Below are 17,921 nucleotides of genomic sequence, written 5' to 3'. Positions count from 1 at the left end.
CAATTACGTCGGAATTATTGCATTACTTCAGAGAGTATTCAGAGCTCTCCGGAGAGTTTATTTGTTTGTAGGGGGATGTTAAATGGTGTACATAATACGGACACGGCTCGTGCTCTGATATCAAATAAATGTCGTGTGGTTATCTCCCCAGAGACCGTTCCGTTTCATCGGTTATCACCGCCGATCCATTTCATCTGGCTCACTCGATATTACGTACGAATTTTCCCGCCTCAAATATCAACATATGGAAATTATTTTCGCGCATGAGGAGACAGGTTTACGCCTGCGGTAAACACATAGTGGAACTTCCTCAATTAATGTTCTTGTGCTTTATTAGGTGGGATCTGTTGACAGCAGTGAAGCATTCGAAATCTGGAAGAAAGTGAAACATCACCTCGAGGGTCAACTTAAAAGGTCAATCTTGACGAAAACGAGAAATCCTCCAAATGAGATATTGATAACATCCCCTCAAATCCACGAAATTATGTACTTTCGATTAGTCACAACAAAGACTCCCAGGTCGTCTGCGATCGGAAAAATTCTGAGGAAATAGAAAGTGACGGGAGTCGTGGGATGAGCGTCGAGGAAGACTCGGCTTCACACATGCCCTTTCCTCCACTCTCACATCGTTTTCCCTTTCTTGCTCGTCTGTACCATCAATTTATGCAATTACCGGGAAAAAATCGTTAACAATAGACGAAAAAACATATCTGGATGACGTACCAAGAATTTCAATGTTTCAGACTGATTTATCATTGCGATCTTAACTTTCACTTCTCATCGAATATTTTTTTTTTTCAGTTCCTGGGATATTCCATTCGCAGGGGCAGAGGAAAATGTAACGCTTGGGTCAGACTAATCGGAAATAGAGTGATACCGGAGTGGCCTTGGCAGTGAGGTGTGTGAACCTGTCATTACGTTAGACCACTTACTGTGCCTTTACACCTTTCACAGTCCGCTGAGAGTGTTTAACAGCGGAATTAGTAGTCATGGGGCCCATGATTGGGTAAGGCCGGAGAACTTCTTAGGCGTTTTATTATTCATCATGAATTGGCACTTTTTTAATCCGATAAAATGAGTTAGAGAGTGCGTGCGTGAAAGCAGATACCTTTTTATGCATGTCAACGTGTCATTTTTGTTCACTCTCGACAAAACGACCTTGACTTAATTGCCATCGCTTTATGTCACACCGGAAATGAAGATAGAAGACTGTTTATTTTTATTTGGGAATTTTTAGGGGCGAAGTGCTGAGTGTTTTTTTTTATTCTGAGGAATATTGATATATCAGAATATTGATATTGATTGATATTGGTTGATATATACAAATTATTGATTGTTTTACTTGAATTGAAGTCGTGTTGTGGGTCTTCTTGTAATTACATTGCTGTTGAATACAATAACTGGGTTTAATTTGCTGGCATTTCACGTGCATAACTCAAACAAAAATTTCTAAATTGTGTAAATTATTTAGTGAGAGTCTCCCAGAATTACAACTCTATTGTACAGGCCTTTTACAACTGGAACATAAACGTACAATGCATGATAATGAGTATCGTTGTATTTATCAAGAAGGAAAATTTTAGAAGGAGGTCAATGTAATCCCGAGAGTCATAAAAGTGGTTGAAGGCAGTACCTGGAGGGATAATATTGCAGGTGTAATCACATGCAAGAGATATATTTATAATCCATATTTATTATTATTAGTTAGAGCTTAGATAATTATGGATTTACTCCTTTTCTCGGATTGCTCGGATTGTAAAACCAGAAATGAAAAGTCAAATTGTGGAGAAAATAATCGACTGGAATTCCTCAAAGCTATGAATATTCATTTCGATCGATGATCGTTCCTGGAGATTAAAATTTATGAAGAACGAATCATTGATGCATTAATTCTCTCATTAGTGGCTGAATGCGGAATTATTATTTTCACATAGATTAATAGCACTTTCTCGCAATGACGGAACCTGAGCAAAAGAACGAATAAAAATTCAATATAAAGTATTTCATGACTTTTTATATTCGTCTGGGGAATTCTGGAAAATTTTCTCTGAAGTTGAGGAGAAATTCGTAGAAATTTCTCGCTGTGGGATTCTCCACCCCATAAAATACTTCCAATTCTGCATTTCGATCTTTCCTATTTCCGTTCGGAATCGAGTGCTCGTCCCAATGAATATTTCTCCCTCCCCTAGAGGGGCTGTTGACCCTAGACTCACCCTGACAATTATAGTCCCCTTCTCGCCTATTCACAACTTGTCTGGCAATCAAATTGGCAACTCCAGTAAATTTGTGCAACAGCATCGAATTTTCGGTTTCCACGAGTTCATTTGCCTCTGGTGCACTTCCACCTTCCCTTTCCATCGTTGTACGTGTCCGCGTTATTGATGTTGTTGGGAGATGAAGAGTTTATTCCTCCTTGGCCTTTCTTACCGGTTTCGACGGCACCAGCAGCTTTGCTTTTTTATTCCTCTCCCACCTATTGGACTCCCTCTTTTCCCTTTCACGGAGTTCACGTCTGAGCAGTACGGACTCGACTACTTACCATACGACGCGCTCTCCTTCATGTTGATACACACGCTGCAGAGCACAGCTGGACTCGAGATCATTTCACGGTCGGGAATTTAGCACTTTCTTCGGCCCCCTCTTCAACAACCTCAGGTATTAACAATTAATTTTATCGAGCAATAATTGTGAGAAAGGAACGAAACGTAATTGACAATATTCCAAATACTCTAATTAACGAGCTCTCATCTCTCCTTTTTAAATTTGGAAAAATAGCTACGAAAAAATCGCAGAATCTTGAAATCTTGAAAATTTTAAAAATCAAATTCGTTCATCTTCAATCCACAAACATCATTATAAAAAATTATTTAGTATCAATATCAGTATATTTATCATTTTCCACATTCAGATTACATTCTCCGATTTCTAAACTATTTAATCTCTACGATTAATAATCTAGTGATTTCATTTCCGTTACATTTTTTCCAATTCACAGAATATAAATCGGTCATTAAATATCATATAAATTAAAAAATCATTAACGCTAATGATAAACATGTTTCTCTCGATAAATACATGAATAAATGCATTATAAATATTTCGCATGGATACGGAGATGTTGCCAATGTGGGATCATCTTGTTGCAGCAAACTTTCTAGACTTTCAAACGCTCAACTGGTCATCGGCACCACCAGTGAAAGTGCTATGATATTCCGAGAGCACCAGTGTGCACCGGAGATACACACGATGAAGGCACACATGAACACCAGCAATTATTCGATAATAACTGATGTGCGAGGCATGAGAGCTAGCCCTGACCGTCATACGAGTCGATAAAAAATCATTTTTCTCGGTTTGTAGAAACACATTAACATAGGATACATTGATAACAATCATTAGTACATTCGTTTCATATAAATTCGTGTTAATTAAATGCAGGAAAATACGAGAGCTACTGGAAAACTTGTCGGGACTACATCTACGAGTTATCACATGGTTTCTAATCTAACATGAGCAAAGTCTCTAACGATTCACTTTTAACTAATAAAATGATCAACAAAGTTTAGGGGTGAATGGCGAGTGAACAGGGGAGTCAGAATTGTACAGAAAACTTTGGTAACAGGATAAACACGTACGGAAAAATTTCACAGATAAATCCGTCAAAATTGATGTTTTGGCTAATCGCTAGTGGAGATTACAGTTTTAGATATTTTTAAATAAATATTTGATAGTGGAAAATCGTCAACAGGTGACAGAAATTTCCTCTCACACTAAAAGAAATTTTGGATAAACATTCGGACTCTGGAGGGTGAAAAGTGGGACGAAATGACAATCAATCACTTTTTAGGTCAAGTTTTATCGGAAAAATTAGACGTGGGAGGCTAATTTTTTAAATAAAACCAACCTTCCTCCCTCGTTTCTCCCCCTGGAGGTCTAATTTTCACCCAAAACTTCTTTCCATGCAGTGTATCAATAAAAAAAATATCTTAACAGTCTATTAATACCTTCAGATGTCTCCGTAAAATCATTTAGTACGTGAAATGAAAAAAATATCTTCTACCCTTGTAGATGTTCCGGGACTCCCTGATACCCCTGTGGTGCCGGAAACTGGAGGGACGGCATGAAGGGATCCGGTGAAATTGTGAACTGAAGTTGAGGCACAGCGGCCTGAAGTGCAGAAGGATGGGCTGCAGGAGCAGTCTGAATGGGTTGAGTTCTGAAGTCATGATTGGTGTCCTCTTGAACGTCCTCCTGGACGGCGTATCCTGGCTGTTCGATCCCTGAGTTTGAGGACAAAAAGCTGATTCCAAAGGCGTTGGGCTGAAAATGACCTGAGAGCTGCTGTGACGCCCCTCCACCAGCAGGAATGGTACCATGAGCCACAGCAGTCGATAATGCAGCTGCAGGTGAGCCATGCAAGCCTCCAGGCCAAGTACTGGCTAGCTCAGCCAGTTTCTTATGGTAATGACTGAGATCAATACCATCTCGCAGAACAATCGGTTCTTTGCTTCCCCCGGCGGCTCCCCCAGCTGTCAGAATTGATTTATCTTTGTTCTGGAAACTTTCAGGAGAGAAATATGGCTTCTTGGGAATTCCATACACAACTTTGTTGAATGGCTTGGCAATATTTTTTTGGAAAAAATATTTGCCTCTCTGATTATCTGTTCGGCGCTCCTGATTGTCATGCTGATGGCCCTCCTCATCGTGATGGAGATAGTTGTCTGTCTGCTGAGTCACTTGTGGGTGAGAATAATAATTCAAGGGATTGTGCTCAATTTGCTCAGGGGAGCCACTGGAATCTGGTGAACCGGGGGGATCGTTGATAGGTTCGTGAGGTATGTACCCATTACCGAATGCATGAGTGATTCCCTTACCTTGGGGAATCACTACGTGATTCACCTTGACGGGACTCTGGTCAAAGTTGTCCGTGGGGGGGTGGTTTTGATTGAGGAAAATGGATTTTGTATTTGGAGGAAATTTCGGGTGGGGAAAGGAATGACCACGCGATTGGGGCATTTCATTGCTCAGGAATTTTGGGAATGGGGGACGTGGGAATTGACGCCAGGGGGTGGTCTGGGCACGTCGGACTGTGCGTGGGATGACGAATATCATTTTCTTCCTGAAAAAAATCAATCGATCGTTAGGACTTCGGTATTCGAATTTGCTGTTTTGATTTAACTTTGTGGTTCTTTGTTTTAAAATAGTTGTTCACATCATCCCTTATACGGAGAGAAAAATTATTTAAAAATTACGCGGCTGTTCCGTAATGGGTCAGTCAAAATTAGGGAACAGTTACGCACTTTTTCAGGGAACTTTCAGTGAAAAATATGTCACTGTTCCGTATTTTTTGGTGAATATTATTTTAACTGGCAGATTACAGAAGAGACACGTAATTTTTCAATAATTTTTCTCTCTGCGAATGGACAAATTGTACAGAAGATATTGAACACTTTATTACTTACTGTCCCGCAGCCAACATCGGCCCACAGGTCACCAGGACGCAAGCGACTATAGTCTGAAAAGTTTCAAATAACACATCACAAGATAGTAATTTGACAAAACCCTAGTGATTTCAAATCTTCTCACCGATAACCGCATTTCGAGTGTCTGTCAAGCGACTGGAAATAGCCAGATGTCTTCAACCCTTGAATAATGTCAATTTCAGTATTGACTCGTTAGCATGTAGCTCCAGCCGTGGATATATCGAATAACACTATCAGCATTTCGACAGAAACGAGATGAACAAATGCCAAAGTAGTCTGCCCCAGTTTGAGACCTTCAGTCTGAGTGAACGTTTGAGATTAAATCGAGTATCAACCGTCGACAGTCGAGAACGCATTGCCAGTCTCCTAGATTGGACACTTAGCTTTTATAGATGAATAAAAAGAAGCAACCCTACTGGGGATCCTCCCACCCAAGTCCCCATTAGGCATCCAGTATTACCCACACAAACTAATTCACCACCACTAAACCGGTAACTTCTCTCTCGATAAAATTATAATGACTAGCCGTCGTTTAGCCGATCGTCAATGTGTGTACCGTTCTCCCTGCAGTGAGAAGGGAAAAGCAAAAAGAAGTTTGTGAACTAGAAATGTTGCTTTTCTACGAGAGCCAATAGGTGGAATCGAAATCGTTCAAATATTTTCCTCAGAAGGACGAGAGTGGAAAGAAAGTTTTTTTTTTACTTTAACATGAACGTAGTCGTTTTTTTGGTTGGGGTATTCATGACTGCACATGAGGATTGTTTTACAATAAAAAGGGAAATCTGGGGTAGGAGAATTAAGACATAACTGCACGCTCGTTACAGACAACGGTGTCATTGTGATGGACGAGGTGCTGTAAATATCACGAGTGGTGAAACGAAAATTCTCACCTCCTGGTGCTTTATTAAGATTAGTAATGGCTGTTATTAGATTATCGTCCGTTATCGTGCCCGACACTTTTTCTGTCGGAGGCTGGCGAGACGTATCTCCAGGTTGTCTTATCAGCTGTGGAGAAACTCTTAATTTGAATATGATTTTTCTGATGAAAGAACGTGACGTTGTTCTTGAGAACTGAAAGTTCTAGTGAATTTCAACGAAACTTTTATTTTTGCATTCAATTTTTTTAGTCGAATCTTTTGCTCGCATTTTCTTTCTCTTTTCTTGAGAAAAATCAAACAAAGTTAAATTAAATAAATAGTCTTTATTTCATTTAGAGAACACAAAACTATATAACTTGTATATATATTTTTTCAGATCGATTGTATGGAAATGTTTTTGAAACGATTGGGATCAATGGGAGCCCAACAACAATGAATGTGATAGAAATGGGAGCAGGGGAACAAAAATATATGGATGTCAGAAGTAATATGTAATCTGTCAACTGACTTCTGTCACGCAGTTTTTTTATCAATAAAATTCCATCTTCCATGCAACATTTTCTAGAATGGCATTTTCTGTAAAAATCGCTGAATATGAAATTTATTTTTCTTCTCACTCCACTTTCCTTGGCTTTCATTTTTTTATGACACAAACCACTTGGAAAATCACGACATATAGTGTTCGCATAAATCGTAGAGAAAAATCCCGCCCCACTAATTGTTTAAAAATTCTCAAAAAACCGTAGAATATTCCAAAAGAATTCACCCAAAAATATCAGCAATTTCGATGGGGATCCAAGAGAATTTCGCAGTAAATTCCACGACATTTTTTGTACCTTCATTCCATTTTCACCCGTCATTGGTAGCTTTCTCAGTAGCTATTATCTGCCCGAGTTACTCAAAATACATGGAAATTTCACTGGTGAGTAATAACACTTAACAATGAACACTACAGTCGAATGTAAATTCATCTCGCACCTGATCATTGTCCGTTCGTTTATTTACGATACAATTTACATTAATGAAGTATGAAATGCCTCAGGGCGTTAACGAGGAGTAAACGCTTCACGGATTCAGATAATTCCAGGGCTCGGGAACTACAATTTATGCGCATCGATCGATCAGTGCACACGAGCTTTCCTGGTTTTTCACATTAAAAAAATTGAATAAACCGAACAAAATAGTCAATCTTCATGCATGAGTTTGTACCTCTAAATTATCTCTATGTTTTTCGTGTCTTATTTTCGCTGTTTTTCAGCCGGATTAATATCAACTACCCATCGAATGGGATTTTTATTCAGTGGCTCCTTGGCAGCTCCTCTTACTGTGCTGCATTCCAGAATAGACCGTGGGCTCTTATGATTTTTTTTACGCCGCATTGATCGCCTTTCTCCGAGATGAATCACGAAATCAAATGAAAGCAAGATTGATCCGATTATATTCGAAATTATTATTGATGTGCAAAAAATAGTTGAATAATCTGATCTTGAGTGTTAGAAAATAATAACAACAGCTGGTAAATTATGTGGACATCGGAAATCCTAAAAGTATTGCGCGATTTGTTGAAATAAAATTGATGGATTTCCTTGGTTGAGCCATAAATCTTTTGCACAGTCGTTTATTTCCGTTCTTTTTCCCCATTCTTGATCTCCTTTCACTAGTATTTTTTTCCCTCTATCAGAAGTTAGCAATTGTTCGAAATGGAAAGGGATTCGCTCTCGTGGTCCACCCACTGTTAACTCACATTTTCCATTTCCCAGAAATTTTCATTGGAATTAACATTGAATTAATCACAGCTGCAGTTGTCTCTGCTCTCTTACCTCTTATTAAATTGACCTTGAACCTGAACAGACTAATTCATGTCATTCGAGAGCTATTTTCAACCCCTCTGACTGCACGTAAGTGAAAGGAGCCTAATTGCATTGATAGTGACTGTCTCTCGACATTCACCATAAGTGCAAGGTGGGTTTGATAAAACAAATAGAGATATTCGACTACTGTGTGTGTTGTTAAATGGTCGGTGAATGGGTTGGGTAGACAGGAGAGGGCAACAATGGATCTTGCGATGGTGTTTTTTGTTCTACCCCTTTCACAATTTTTAAATTTACCGAGCACTATTACTTTTCAGTTACGAGAATGGTGGAGTTGATCAAACATCTATATAAGTGGAGGAACATTCTGCAGTGAATTTCACTGATCAACTGGTGGGCTTTGGACGACAATATTTGTTGCTCAACAATGCTGAGACTTCTGGTGAGTCCAAGTTAATGAAATATATTTTGGAGTGATAGAGCACATGCGAAAATAGTTCGGAAAAATTCTGGAAAATTGACTAGAATATTGGATTGAATTTTGTTTAAAGAGTCTCTTAATTATATCCCGTAGACATTATTTCGAGGCATAATTCCAGTAAATTTCATCTGTATGTTAAACTACAAAATATTTTTCAGATAAAAAAAATAGAATGTGCACAATAAAAAAACTCAATATGATATTTTTTTCTACAGAATTTACTAATGAATTTTGTAATATTTTTATGAGGTTCCCCTCACCCAGAATATAAACTTTATTATTATTAATATATTTCAGATTCTTGGGTTTGTCGCCGGTATTACGATACAGTGTTGTGTAGCTGATGGAGGAGGCCATGGAGGACAGTGAGTTAATTTTACATTTTACAATTATTCTTTACTCTGTGGAAATAATTATGTTCATTTATATAAATTCTCGTGCTGTCCCCGTCAATTATTTTTCCGTTATCAATTGTTATCCCTCCATCAGAATTGAACCTAATACTGCAATGTAGATTTTAAATAATTTTTTCGATAGCAATTTCATCTGTAGAACCAAATAATTAATCGATTTTTTATTCTGCTTCATTTTTATTCAAGCGACCACGTAATAATTCACGTCCCGTATCACATAAAGACGATAAAGCATACGCACACGATAACAAAGCACATCCATCATAAATCAGGCGGTGGAGATCATTACGAAGTACTTGGATACACAGTGGGACATCCAATTGATCTTGGAGGGCATGGAGGTGGACACGGAGGCTTCTCCGGAGGACACGGTGGAGATTGGTCAGGTGGCAATGAAATTGGAGGGCATCATTTTGGGGGAGAGTACGATGAAGGTCACGGTGGATATTAAATATTCTTACCTAGTCCGAAGAAGTTTGAATATCCTCCTCGTTTCCTTACATTTGTACCTTATTTAATCGGAAAACAATTTTTTCCGAATGTTGTCTTTTGTATAATTAGAATTTGTTATAAAAATGTACATGAACCTCGAGTGGAATTTATTATTTTATTCTTAGAAACATGAGCTAAAGGTTTTCTATGTAAATAATTATCATTGTTTAATAGACGTACCTCCCTAGCGAAATTCCAATTGTTTAACTCTGCGTGTCTGAACAATCTAGGATTTTTCTACTTACCTTCTGAACCTCTTCTCAGAGCTTTCGAAATTGGCTTTAGGAATTTTGAGTTTGAGTGTCTCACATATCAATAGAGGAGGAGAGAGGGGAACGATTCTCCCTTCGATAACAAAATGAATAAAAAACCCTCTTCAGGTATTTTTTTTATAATATTTATTACAAAAATATACAAAAAAATTAAGGGAATTTTAGTTCTCAACCGAGATGCTTCTTCAGGTAATCAATCCCTGGAATTTTGAAATTCTGTTCACTCCCCTGTTTCGTCGTTTTTTCTGAAGACTCTTCGATGTTATTCTTGTAGAAACTCTGTGATTTCTTCTCATGAAGATGACCCTGAGTGACTTCCCCACCAGATTTGCGACTCTTCTCATAGCTCGTCCTCTCATAAGACTCAGGATTTTCGTCTACAGCCTCGTTCACTTGGTAGTGACTCGTAGTATACAGTGGGGGATATCCATAGGCATTGATTCCATCCTCGTAATCACTCTCGGGTGCATCGGGATTCCGGGCATATCCAGGGTCACTTGTGTAGTCGTCGTAGTACGGAATAGTTGTCTCGGGGTGTCCTCTGTACGTCGTGAGGGATGGATAGTGAGTTTGCTGAAGATCTTTATGGGCATAATTGTCCACTCCTGCTTCGTACACCCCTCCGTATCCCGTATGCTGACTGTAGGTGTTGTACACATTGAAGTCCTCGTGCTCGTGATGGGATGGCTTCTTCTTCTTCGATGGATGATGGACATGAATGAAAATCGTATGGGTGTGCATGTGATGCTTTATTATTTCGGGAACGTGGATTTTAAAATGAACGCTGAAAGTAATTCATGACAGGGGAGGAATTCATTAATTGCAGTTTATGGTAGGGTGGGGAGAGTGAGCCGAGATGGGACACGAGTCAAAATGGAACGGTACACAGGGAGAGAAAAATTCTTTGCTTTTCAGTTGCGCAGATTTTCGGGGAACTTGCAGGAAAATGTATAGAAAGTTCGGGGAAAAAATGGGTAACTGTTTGGTAATTTTTAGACAGACGACGGAACAGGCACGTAATTTTTTAATAATTTTTCTCTCCGTATGCCAATTAACACAATATTTAGTGATAATTACAGACCAATTACAGGACAATTATGCACTTTTCCAGTGAACTTTCAGGAAAAAGTCCAGAGAGCTCAAAAAAGTATGGAATATTCAGTGAAATAATTCATAACTATTCCATAATTTTTACTGAATATTGTTTGGACTGCAGATTAGGGAAAAGGACGTAATTTTCAAAGAATTTTTCTCTCCGTACACGAAGAGAAATTTTCATTAAAAATTCTGAAACTCTCAGTTATCAAAGAATCTAATGATAAAACTTCCGAGAATTGCCAGAATTTGTTCACAGAAATTCGCGGAAAAATTCATCTTTACACCAACAAAAAATCAATTCCGACTCGCATATATACTCTTCAGATTATTTATCATCAACTTCATATTCCATTCACTAATAAAATTATCCCGCAAAAAACTGGAAAACTCTCAACAAAACTTACTGCTCTTTATCCTCACCAGCTTCCACAGCCCCAGCGAGAACAATTAAAAGTAGAAGTTTCGGCTCCTAAAAACCAGAAAAAAAGTTCGCAACCACTTGTTTGAATATCTTCAACAAAACATAACTCATAGCCACTACTTTCACTATCGAATTCATAATAATAATTAAACCAATTATTGAAGTTTGTTTGAATCAAACAAGACCGGAAAGCGAAAGTGACAGACGATTTAATGATCATATATCAAACTTGTCAATTAAAAAATTCAAGTTAAATAGTTTAATTGGATGTTTACCATTTTCGCTGATGGATGGAATGGTCTTTCAACGTCTCGACTACTTTTGACGTCTATTGATCGGTGACAGCTGAGTTTATATATTCCTCTGCCCCTTTATTTTCATGGGTTTATTTCATTGTCACTCAGGTATCTTCGATTGTTTTAAACGAGATACCATGACAATAAATTCCCTCGCTTTCGCGATTGACCGCTACTGCGATTTGCACGATTTCCCTCGGGGGGCGGTAGTTTCAATGTCACCAGAGGAATAACGGGAACTGGAGTAAAACGACTGTAAAGTTGAATTCTGCTTCTTTTTTTTCCAGTCAGCTCCCAGGAATAGGAAATCTCATTCAATTCGCACGGTGTTTTCTATACAAGTGAAACAGACGTATCGATTTATTTTATTTATCCGCGAATAACACCGTAGCGGAGAGAATCGTCATGGTACTTGAACTTGATAAAAAATGTTGAGATTATTGCAAAAAATGGAATTAATATCGGGTGTCAATACACCGTTTTCCAGAGATAATTATTCTGTAATTCCGGAGGATAAATCTACGGGTTTCCATTCGTAAAAATGTCTTCACTTTCTCCCCTTTTTCATTAGTATCTATCATTAGATTAGAAATTTTTCAGAGTAGGGGATGAGGATTGAATGAATGCCAGGAATATTTGATTGTTCGTCATGAAAAATTATGTACGACACATTTTTTGACTCGTACTACTGAAAAATCCACTTCCGGCTCATTTCCAATCCCCCAGTTGTCAAAAATTTTTACCGCACTTGTCACGTATTATCCGATGGCCTAATGACTTATCTTTGCGAACCAATAGTGTAGGATTCATCGGTGAACGTTTGGTTCATATGAAATTAAAATGTCGAACGTTCACAATTGACGTTCAACCTATCGACCAGCATTTCGTTCAAGTAAATAAAAGAAAGAAGAAAATATCAGTTAAATATTTATTCACGATTAATACAAATAAGCTAATTAATAAAATTTCACGATTAAGCTAATTATTAATTCACGATTAACACAAATAAGCTAATTAATAAAATTTGTACATTGTGTGAACTGTGTGTTCCTTTGGTATTGAAAAATGAATCAGATACGCTGCGACTTCGTGGACAGCTACAGAGCCATCATTTCTTGAAGTGATCGAACTCTTCGATTCCCTCGATCGGCTCTTCCTTCTTCTCCTCGTGTACATGTGGTATAACTTTGTAGACAGTGTGCGTGTGCTTGATATTTTTAACCTTGTAGGGTAGATGGATAACAACCTTTTTCCTGCAAAACACCAGAGCTGATATCATTGGATTCAATTCGATTCAAGATGGAAATCGGCCTTGAAAATTAATGACTTGATGATTATTACCCATCGCTAGTTTCTTGCAGCATCAGCATGGCAACGATAATTGCGAAAACGCACTGCAACATGAATCATAAATTTTGATCGATATAAATATATATTTTATCACTAGACTGAATATGAATCCTCACCAATCGTTCGTTCTTCATTCCCGTATTAAATTTCAGTATAAAACCAGTTACACCGAGTTATTAGAGTCGTATAGATTCGATTGATGTTGAACAGTTGCTATAAAGATATCCAACTACGCGCTTTGGTGCTCGGTTTGTGGCTTTATATATGTTGGGGACTAGCGAGGCGCATCGAAATATCCCCATAGAATTCAGTGAAACTACAGACTCATCCACGTATCAACGACCGGAACAAATTTGTGAGACATAAAAGTACGTGTTTACTCGTATCAAAAGGCAGTCTCAATGATAAGTTTAACGACTCCATTGGCTTCTGTGCAGATCTGATCTGAGATTTTAAACTGCCTCGATTTTGATTAACTCCAAAGTCAGCGAGTCTAGACCAGCAGACCCAAACAGCCAAAGCAATTGTTAACAATTTTACAGTCAATTGTTTCTAACAAGTGGGTAATATCGACGGTTTGTCGTACGAAAAAGGAATCTTCAGTTAATTTTTTTTCGGGATTTTTTTCTCAGCGAATTTTGGGAACTTTATCGTACCAAATTGCACAGAAATTTCGGATTAGGTGGGAATTGAAAATTCAAAATTTCAATTGAACAGAGTACATTGTAAGTTTCCTTATAATGTTTAGAGTTGAGTGAATTTTCTGGTCTGTTAAGCGCAATTAATCATCCAGTATAAATTTAAAAAATTAAAAACAGTTTCACTGCTTCGAACTCAACTAATTGAATCTGCATTATTTATCTCGTCACGTAGTCATCGCGATGTTCATCATCGCGTGTGTGGTCGATACAGGTGCGTAACGGGAATGATATTCAATGCTAAGATCGCGATAAACTTGACTGGAAAATTGGGTTTACAGAGCTGTTTAGCGAATTCAAGTTCACCTTTTAGAAAATCCAGTTATTTCGTTTTTCCCCTCAGTGTAAAATTACTATTCCGATTTTTTCGAATAGAATGCGTGAAGCGGCTTGTTTCACCTGATTTATATTCCCCAGTGTGAGCCGAAGTTATTGGCTTTTTATGGAAGTGATTACAACCTTGGAGTTTCTTTTCATCGACAGAGAAAGCCACGGAAATCCCGATCGTGATTTTTCCGGTTCTCAATTTATAATTTTTCACAGCTGGAGCCACTCTGGCTCCTGACCTTCGGTGAATTTTAATTGGTTTATCCATACGTTGATATTGAACTACTCTCGTATGCTGCATTAATTCATTCTGCACGAGCTCATGATATATAGCCCATTCAAGTGTCTCCTGCAGTGTCTATTGAGCTGTTTTTGCAGTACTCACCATCTACACACGAGTTTTATGGTGATTTAATAAAGTCTGAACCAAGTAGTATAAATAAATTCAACGAGCTGCCTCAGTAATCTCATTTATTAGGCTTTATCAACAAATAATATAGACACATAATGGTAGTGAACACTTTGTATAAAGATGTACCAGTTAATCTCAATAAAAAAATATCACGTAAAACAACATAAACTACACGCGCAAAAAAAGTACTTAAATAACAACAAATTAATCTACGAATCAAGACCAACGACAATAAATTTTTGTACATTTAAAAATGACCTATCAACTTGATGTTGACTTCACCCTTTTGCCCCTCGAACTCGTCACGGACACTGAGCTACTCACGCTCTCCACAATCCTCACTTTCCTGTCTCTCTTTCCCATCTTCCGCTGATACCCTTTCGACTGTTTCTTTCCCTCATTCCTCCGGGACTGATCACCCGTGGAATCCGCGTTCTTTTCACTGGTGCCCGCAATTGTCACCCTGGTAGCCTCGGTGGTGCTCACCTCCACCAGCTTCTGATTGTCCTCCGAGTGCACTGGATACTGCGTGGACTTGGGAATAATCGGTTTCCAACTATTTCTCTTCCTCGATTGAATTTTCTCGTAAACCCTCGGCCTCTCGCTCTGCACATCCGCCCCACGAACATCCACAAACCTCTTCCCCACGTACTCCTGACTCTCCCCCCTCCCCAGTGTCATTCCGTCCTTTCCTTCGCCCTCGTCCATCCTGGAGTCTGTCCTCCGCTCCTTCTCCTTCTCGGTCTTCTCATTTCTGTCCTTCCAGTCCTTCAGATCTGGCGCCACAATTTCCTCAATCTCCGTGGAACTGAATTTAATATCTTTCGTCGCTTTATCTTTTCCCTCATCCTCACTGCTATCAGCCGCTGGTGATGCCGTTGTGGTTCTCTGTGTCCTCGTCCAGAAGCGATTTCTCCAAGTTGGATTAGTGGGTACCATTCTGTCAGGACGATAGATCTCGTTGTACTTGTCCGTCACTTTGGATTCACTCAATGTCTCCTTGGAATCAACATCAGGATATCGTACGTCAGTCTCACGAGAATCGTCGTACACTTCTTCACTGCTCACCGATTGATTTCTAATTTCGTGATCGTGATGATGCACTTGATCATTGAAGATGTGATGATGATCCTTGAGAGGTGGATACAACGGGTAATTTGTGGGCCTCGGAGGATCGCCACCGAAGCGCGGGCCCCGGTTGTGCTGAATTGAATTATCGAAATCATAAGCTCCGTATGGGTTCTGAGTGTAACGGGGACCGTACGGTGGGTCGTAGGGGGACTGATGCATGGGAACTGATGGTCTGAACTGATTGTGGTACATGTTCGACTGGGGGTGGCTGTAGCTCGGGTGAATATTTTTGTTGTAGTTCATGGAGTAGTGCTGGCGCATCGGCTGGTGCTGGGGCCAGGGAGTTGTGGGGGTCGGTGACACCATTGGCATGAAATTAGGGGCCTGCAGGGGCACCTGGCGCGTTGGCGCAGCTGGATACACCGGTTGATATGTGTAATACGTCGCTGATGGCATCTGGCCTGGCTGACCTCGCGCGGAATTCATCATTCGGACAATTACACGGCTCTGGGAGTTGGCGAGTGAGTCCAGTTGTTTTATGTAAACTTCGTCGTCCATTCCGGGTATTCGGATTGGACCCAGCATCGGGGGCTGCTGCTGGTAGGGTGGCGGCCGCTTTCGGGGGGATATCATGTCTCGAAACATGTTGGCAAGCCAGTCCAGGGGACCGTCATCATCATCCTCATGTAATTTTGATACTGGCTGGAGGATCAGGGCACGTGGCACTCGAGTGACAGCAGTTACTCTGGGAATTATTTATTACAAATAGTCGGTTGTGTAGATGCGTGAACGTCATATAAAATAATGCAATTTTTAACGTCAAAATTTGTCCTGAATATTTCATTTTAAATCAGAGGCAAATTCGAAGGACATAAAGTCCTTTTAATTATTAAGAAAAATTAAATTTGTTTATACGATTGAAATTATTGTACTCACCCAGCTTGTACATTCTTACCCGCTGCCACTGCGATGGTCAGCAAAAAGGCCCCGACCTGAATAGAAAATTCACTATTAATTGAAAAAGGGAAATTCATGAATTTTTTGTTGTTGAACAACTAGTTAAATTAATTACACTAAGGTATACACGACAAATCATTTTGGATAGTAATTCTGGTGGTGGCACTTTTCAGCACAGTTCATCAACAAATCCACCCCCGTAGCACTAAACGCCCGATTATTGTCGCGGAATACACTCGGAGATTAATTTGTGAGCAATTTATTTGTTCGAGTCCGAATATTTACAAGAAGATTAAAATCCGGAAATGGGAGAACGTTGTAACCCCATCAAGACCGTGATCTCGTCTGATCAGTGAAGCCGACTCCACTCACCGTTATCAGGCATACGATCCTCATGCCTATGCGTAAGTATCCCCCAACACTTGGCTCACTCAACTGAGTCGCACCACTTCAACGACTGTCGTTCTAACGATATGTTCTCACGTCTTTTAAAGGCTTCCGTCGTTCCTGTTAAATGTGGCTGTTTTGTTTTTGTGGTGCATGGTGAGGCTGTCCATATGGGTGTTCATTGCCCTCTTGATGAATGACGGGAGGTATTATGGTACGTGATGTGATTCCATGGGCGGAGAGCCCTTTTCTTGGGTCGCATTCATGTGAAATGAAATTGGAACACTCTGGGGACAGGGGTCGCGTACCTGGGCGCACGTATTTCGTCGTCGTTTCCAGAGTTTTCTCTTTGAAATGTTTCAACGAAAATTTCGGGGAAATCACACAATGGCACACGAAATTATTTGGAAAATTGGGAAATACCAGTGAAGTCCGGAGGTTTATTACATTTTTTTAATTAAAAATTCTCTCATTAAATTTTTATCAGGTCTCCTCACCCCCATACAATGTATCAGTACAGTTTCTGTCCAACCTTGACTGATAATTTCCGGTATTCACCGACATTCACCTCCTGCAATCTAGTTTTATCTAATCAATTGAGAAAAAGTTTTCAGAAACCAGGAAGTCTGCCTATTGATTTACACGGAAAAGAGAAAATGTCGAAAAAAAAAATACTTTGAAAAAAAAAAATACCCCCCTCTAAATTCCAATTAAAATCAATTTCCCTCCACCACCATCCCCCCCTCCCCTAATTTGAGAAACCCACCCGACCTTTCCACCACATAAATTCAATTCCCTTTTACTGGAATCGTAATAGAAAACTAGTTTTCACAATTTCACTAGCAATAAATTCTGTATATGCCCCTGAACTTTCAATGCAAATGTCTGAGGGTCGTCGCAGCAAACGAAGACGAGTTTTCCCTCATGAAGATTCCCGAACGATTACAAATTCCACAGTTTTTTTTTTTCCAATGCTGAATCCATCCAGAGTGCTGGTTATCATGGAGAACCAGTCACTGAAAAAAAAACTCGTACAAGTAGTTTTGTACAATTATTAGAATTTCCTTTTCCCCT

General features: G+C 39.3%; 4 protein-coding genes across 5 annotated transcripts; 1 reads left to right on the top strand and 3 right to left on the bottom strand.

The window, feature by feature from the left end:
• Window positions 1-2,863: 2,863 nt before the first annotated feature.
• On the bottom strand, window positions 2,864-5,853 carry LOC135167157 (uncharacterized). The gene is made up of 3 exons (XM_064130043.1): window positions 5,587-5,853; window positions 5,463-5,515; window positions 2,864-5,119 (listed from the first exon to the last, which is right to left on the bottom strand). The coding sequence occupies exons 1-3, from the start codon at window positions 5,596-5,598 to the stop codon at window positions 4,057-4,059; spliced, it is 1,128 nt and encodes a 375-aa protein (XP_063986113.1). The 5' UTR covers window positions 5,599-5,853; the 3' UTR covers window positions 2,864-4,056.
• LOC135167159 (uncharacterized) lies at window positions 4,701-9,658 on the top strand. Its single transcript, XM_064130044.1, has 4 exons — window positions 4,701-4,835; window positions 8,490-8,614; window positions 8,951-9,018; window positions 9,253-9,658. Exons 2-4 carry the CDS (start codon window positions 8,600-8,602, stop codon window positions 9,515-9,517), a joined length of 348 nt encoding a protein of 115 aa, XP_063986114.1. The 5' UTR covers window positions 4,701-4,835; window positions 8,490-8,599; the 3' UTR covers window positions 9,518-9,658.
• Window positions 9,659-9,968: 310 nt separating this feature from the next.
• LOC135167533 (uncharacterized) lies at window positions 9,969-12,052 on the bottom strand. The gene is made up of 5 exons (XM_064130818.1): window positions 12,032-12,052; window positions 11,782-11,978; window positions 11,625-11,694; window positions 11,333-11,397; window positions 9,969-10,614 (listed from the first exon to the last, which is right to left on the bottom strand). Exons 1-5 carry the CDS (start codon window positions 12,050-12,052, stop codon window positions 9,999-10,001), a joined length of 969 nt encoding a protein of 322 aa, XP_063986888.1. The 3' UTR covers window positions 9,969-9,998.
• A 2,430-nt stretch (window positions 12,053-14,482) lies between these two features.
• LOC135167156 (uncharacterized) lies at window positions 14,483-16,935 on the bottom strand. 2 transcript variants are annotated; one of them, XM_064130041.1, is made up of 3 exons: window positions 16,833-16,935; window positions 16,440-16,495; window positions 14,483-16,248 (listed from the first exon to the last, which is right to left on the bottom strand). In XM_064130041.1, exons 1-3 carry the CDS (start codon window positions 16,854-16,856, stop codon window positions 14,694-14,696), a joined length of 1,635 nt encoding a protein of 544 aa, XP_063986111.1. In that variant the 5' UTR covers window positions 16,857-16,935; the 3' UTR covers window positions 14,483-14,693. The 2 variants fall into 2 exon arrangements, with proteins under 2 accessions (XP_063986111.1, XP_063986112.1); XM_064130042.1 differs by lacking the exon at window positions 16,833-16,935 and adding an exon at window positions 16,576-16,822.
• Between the last annotated feature and the right edge of the window lie 986 nt (window positions 16,936-17,921).

The sequence above is a fragment of the Diachasmimorpha longicaudata genome, chromosome 11 (genome assembly GCF_034640455.1).
Source record: "Diachasmimorpha longicaudata isolate KC_UGA_2023 chromosome 11, iyDiaLong2, whole genome shotgun sequence".
NCBI lineage: Eukaryota > Metazoa > Arthropoda > Insecta > Hymenoptera > Braconidae > Diachasmimorpha > Diachasmimorpha longicaudata.
This window is presented reverse-complemented; position numbering and strand designations above follow the sequence as displayed.

Coding starts and splice junctions, on each gene's coding strand:
- LOC135167157 (XM_064130043.1), bottom strand. Junction 5,120..5,462: donor CCGATGTTGGCTGCGGGACA/GTAAGTAATAAA, acceptor GATTTTTTTCAG/GAAGAAAATGATATTCGTCA.
- LOC135167156 (XM_064130041.1), bottom strand. CDS start 16,856: ATGAGGATCGTATGCCTGATAACG. Junction 16,496..16,832: donor GGATCGTATGCCTGATAACG/GTGAGTGGAGTC, acceptor TTTTCTATTCAG/GTCGGGGCCTTTTTGCTGAC. Junction 16,249..16,439: donor GGTAAGAATGTACAAGCTGG/GTGAGTACAATA, acceptor AATAATTCCCAG/AGTAACTGCTGTCACTCGAG.
- LOC135167533 (XM_064130818.1), bottom strand. CDS start 12,052: ATGACGATTCTCTCCGCTACG. Junction 11,979..12,031: donor TGACGATTCTCTCCGCTACG/GTGTTATTCGCG, acceptor TCACTTGTATAG/AAAACACCGTGCGAATTGAA. Junction 11,695..11,781: donor CGAGGGAATTTATTGTCATG/GTATCTCGTTTA, acceptor ATATAAACTCAG/CTGTCACCGATCAATAGACG.
- LOC135167159 (XM_064130044.1), top strand. Junction 9,019..9,252: donor GGAGGAGGCCATGGAGGACA/GTGAGTTAATTT, acceptor TTTTTATTCAAG/CGACCACGTAATAATTCACG.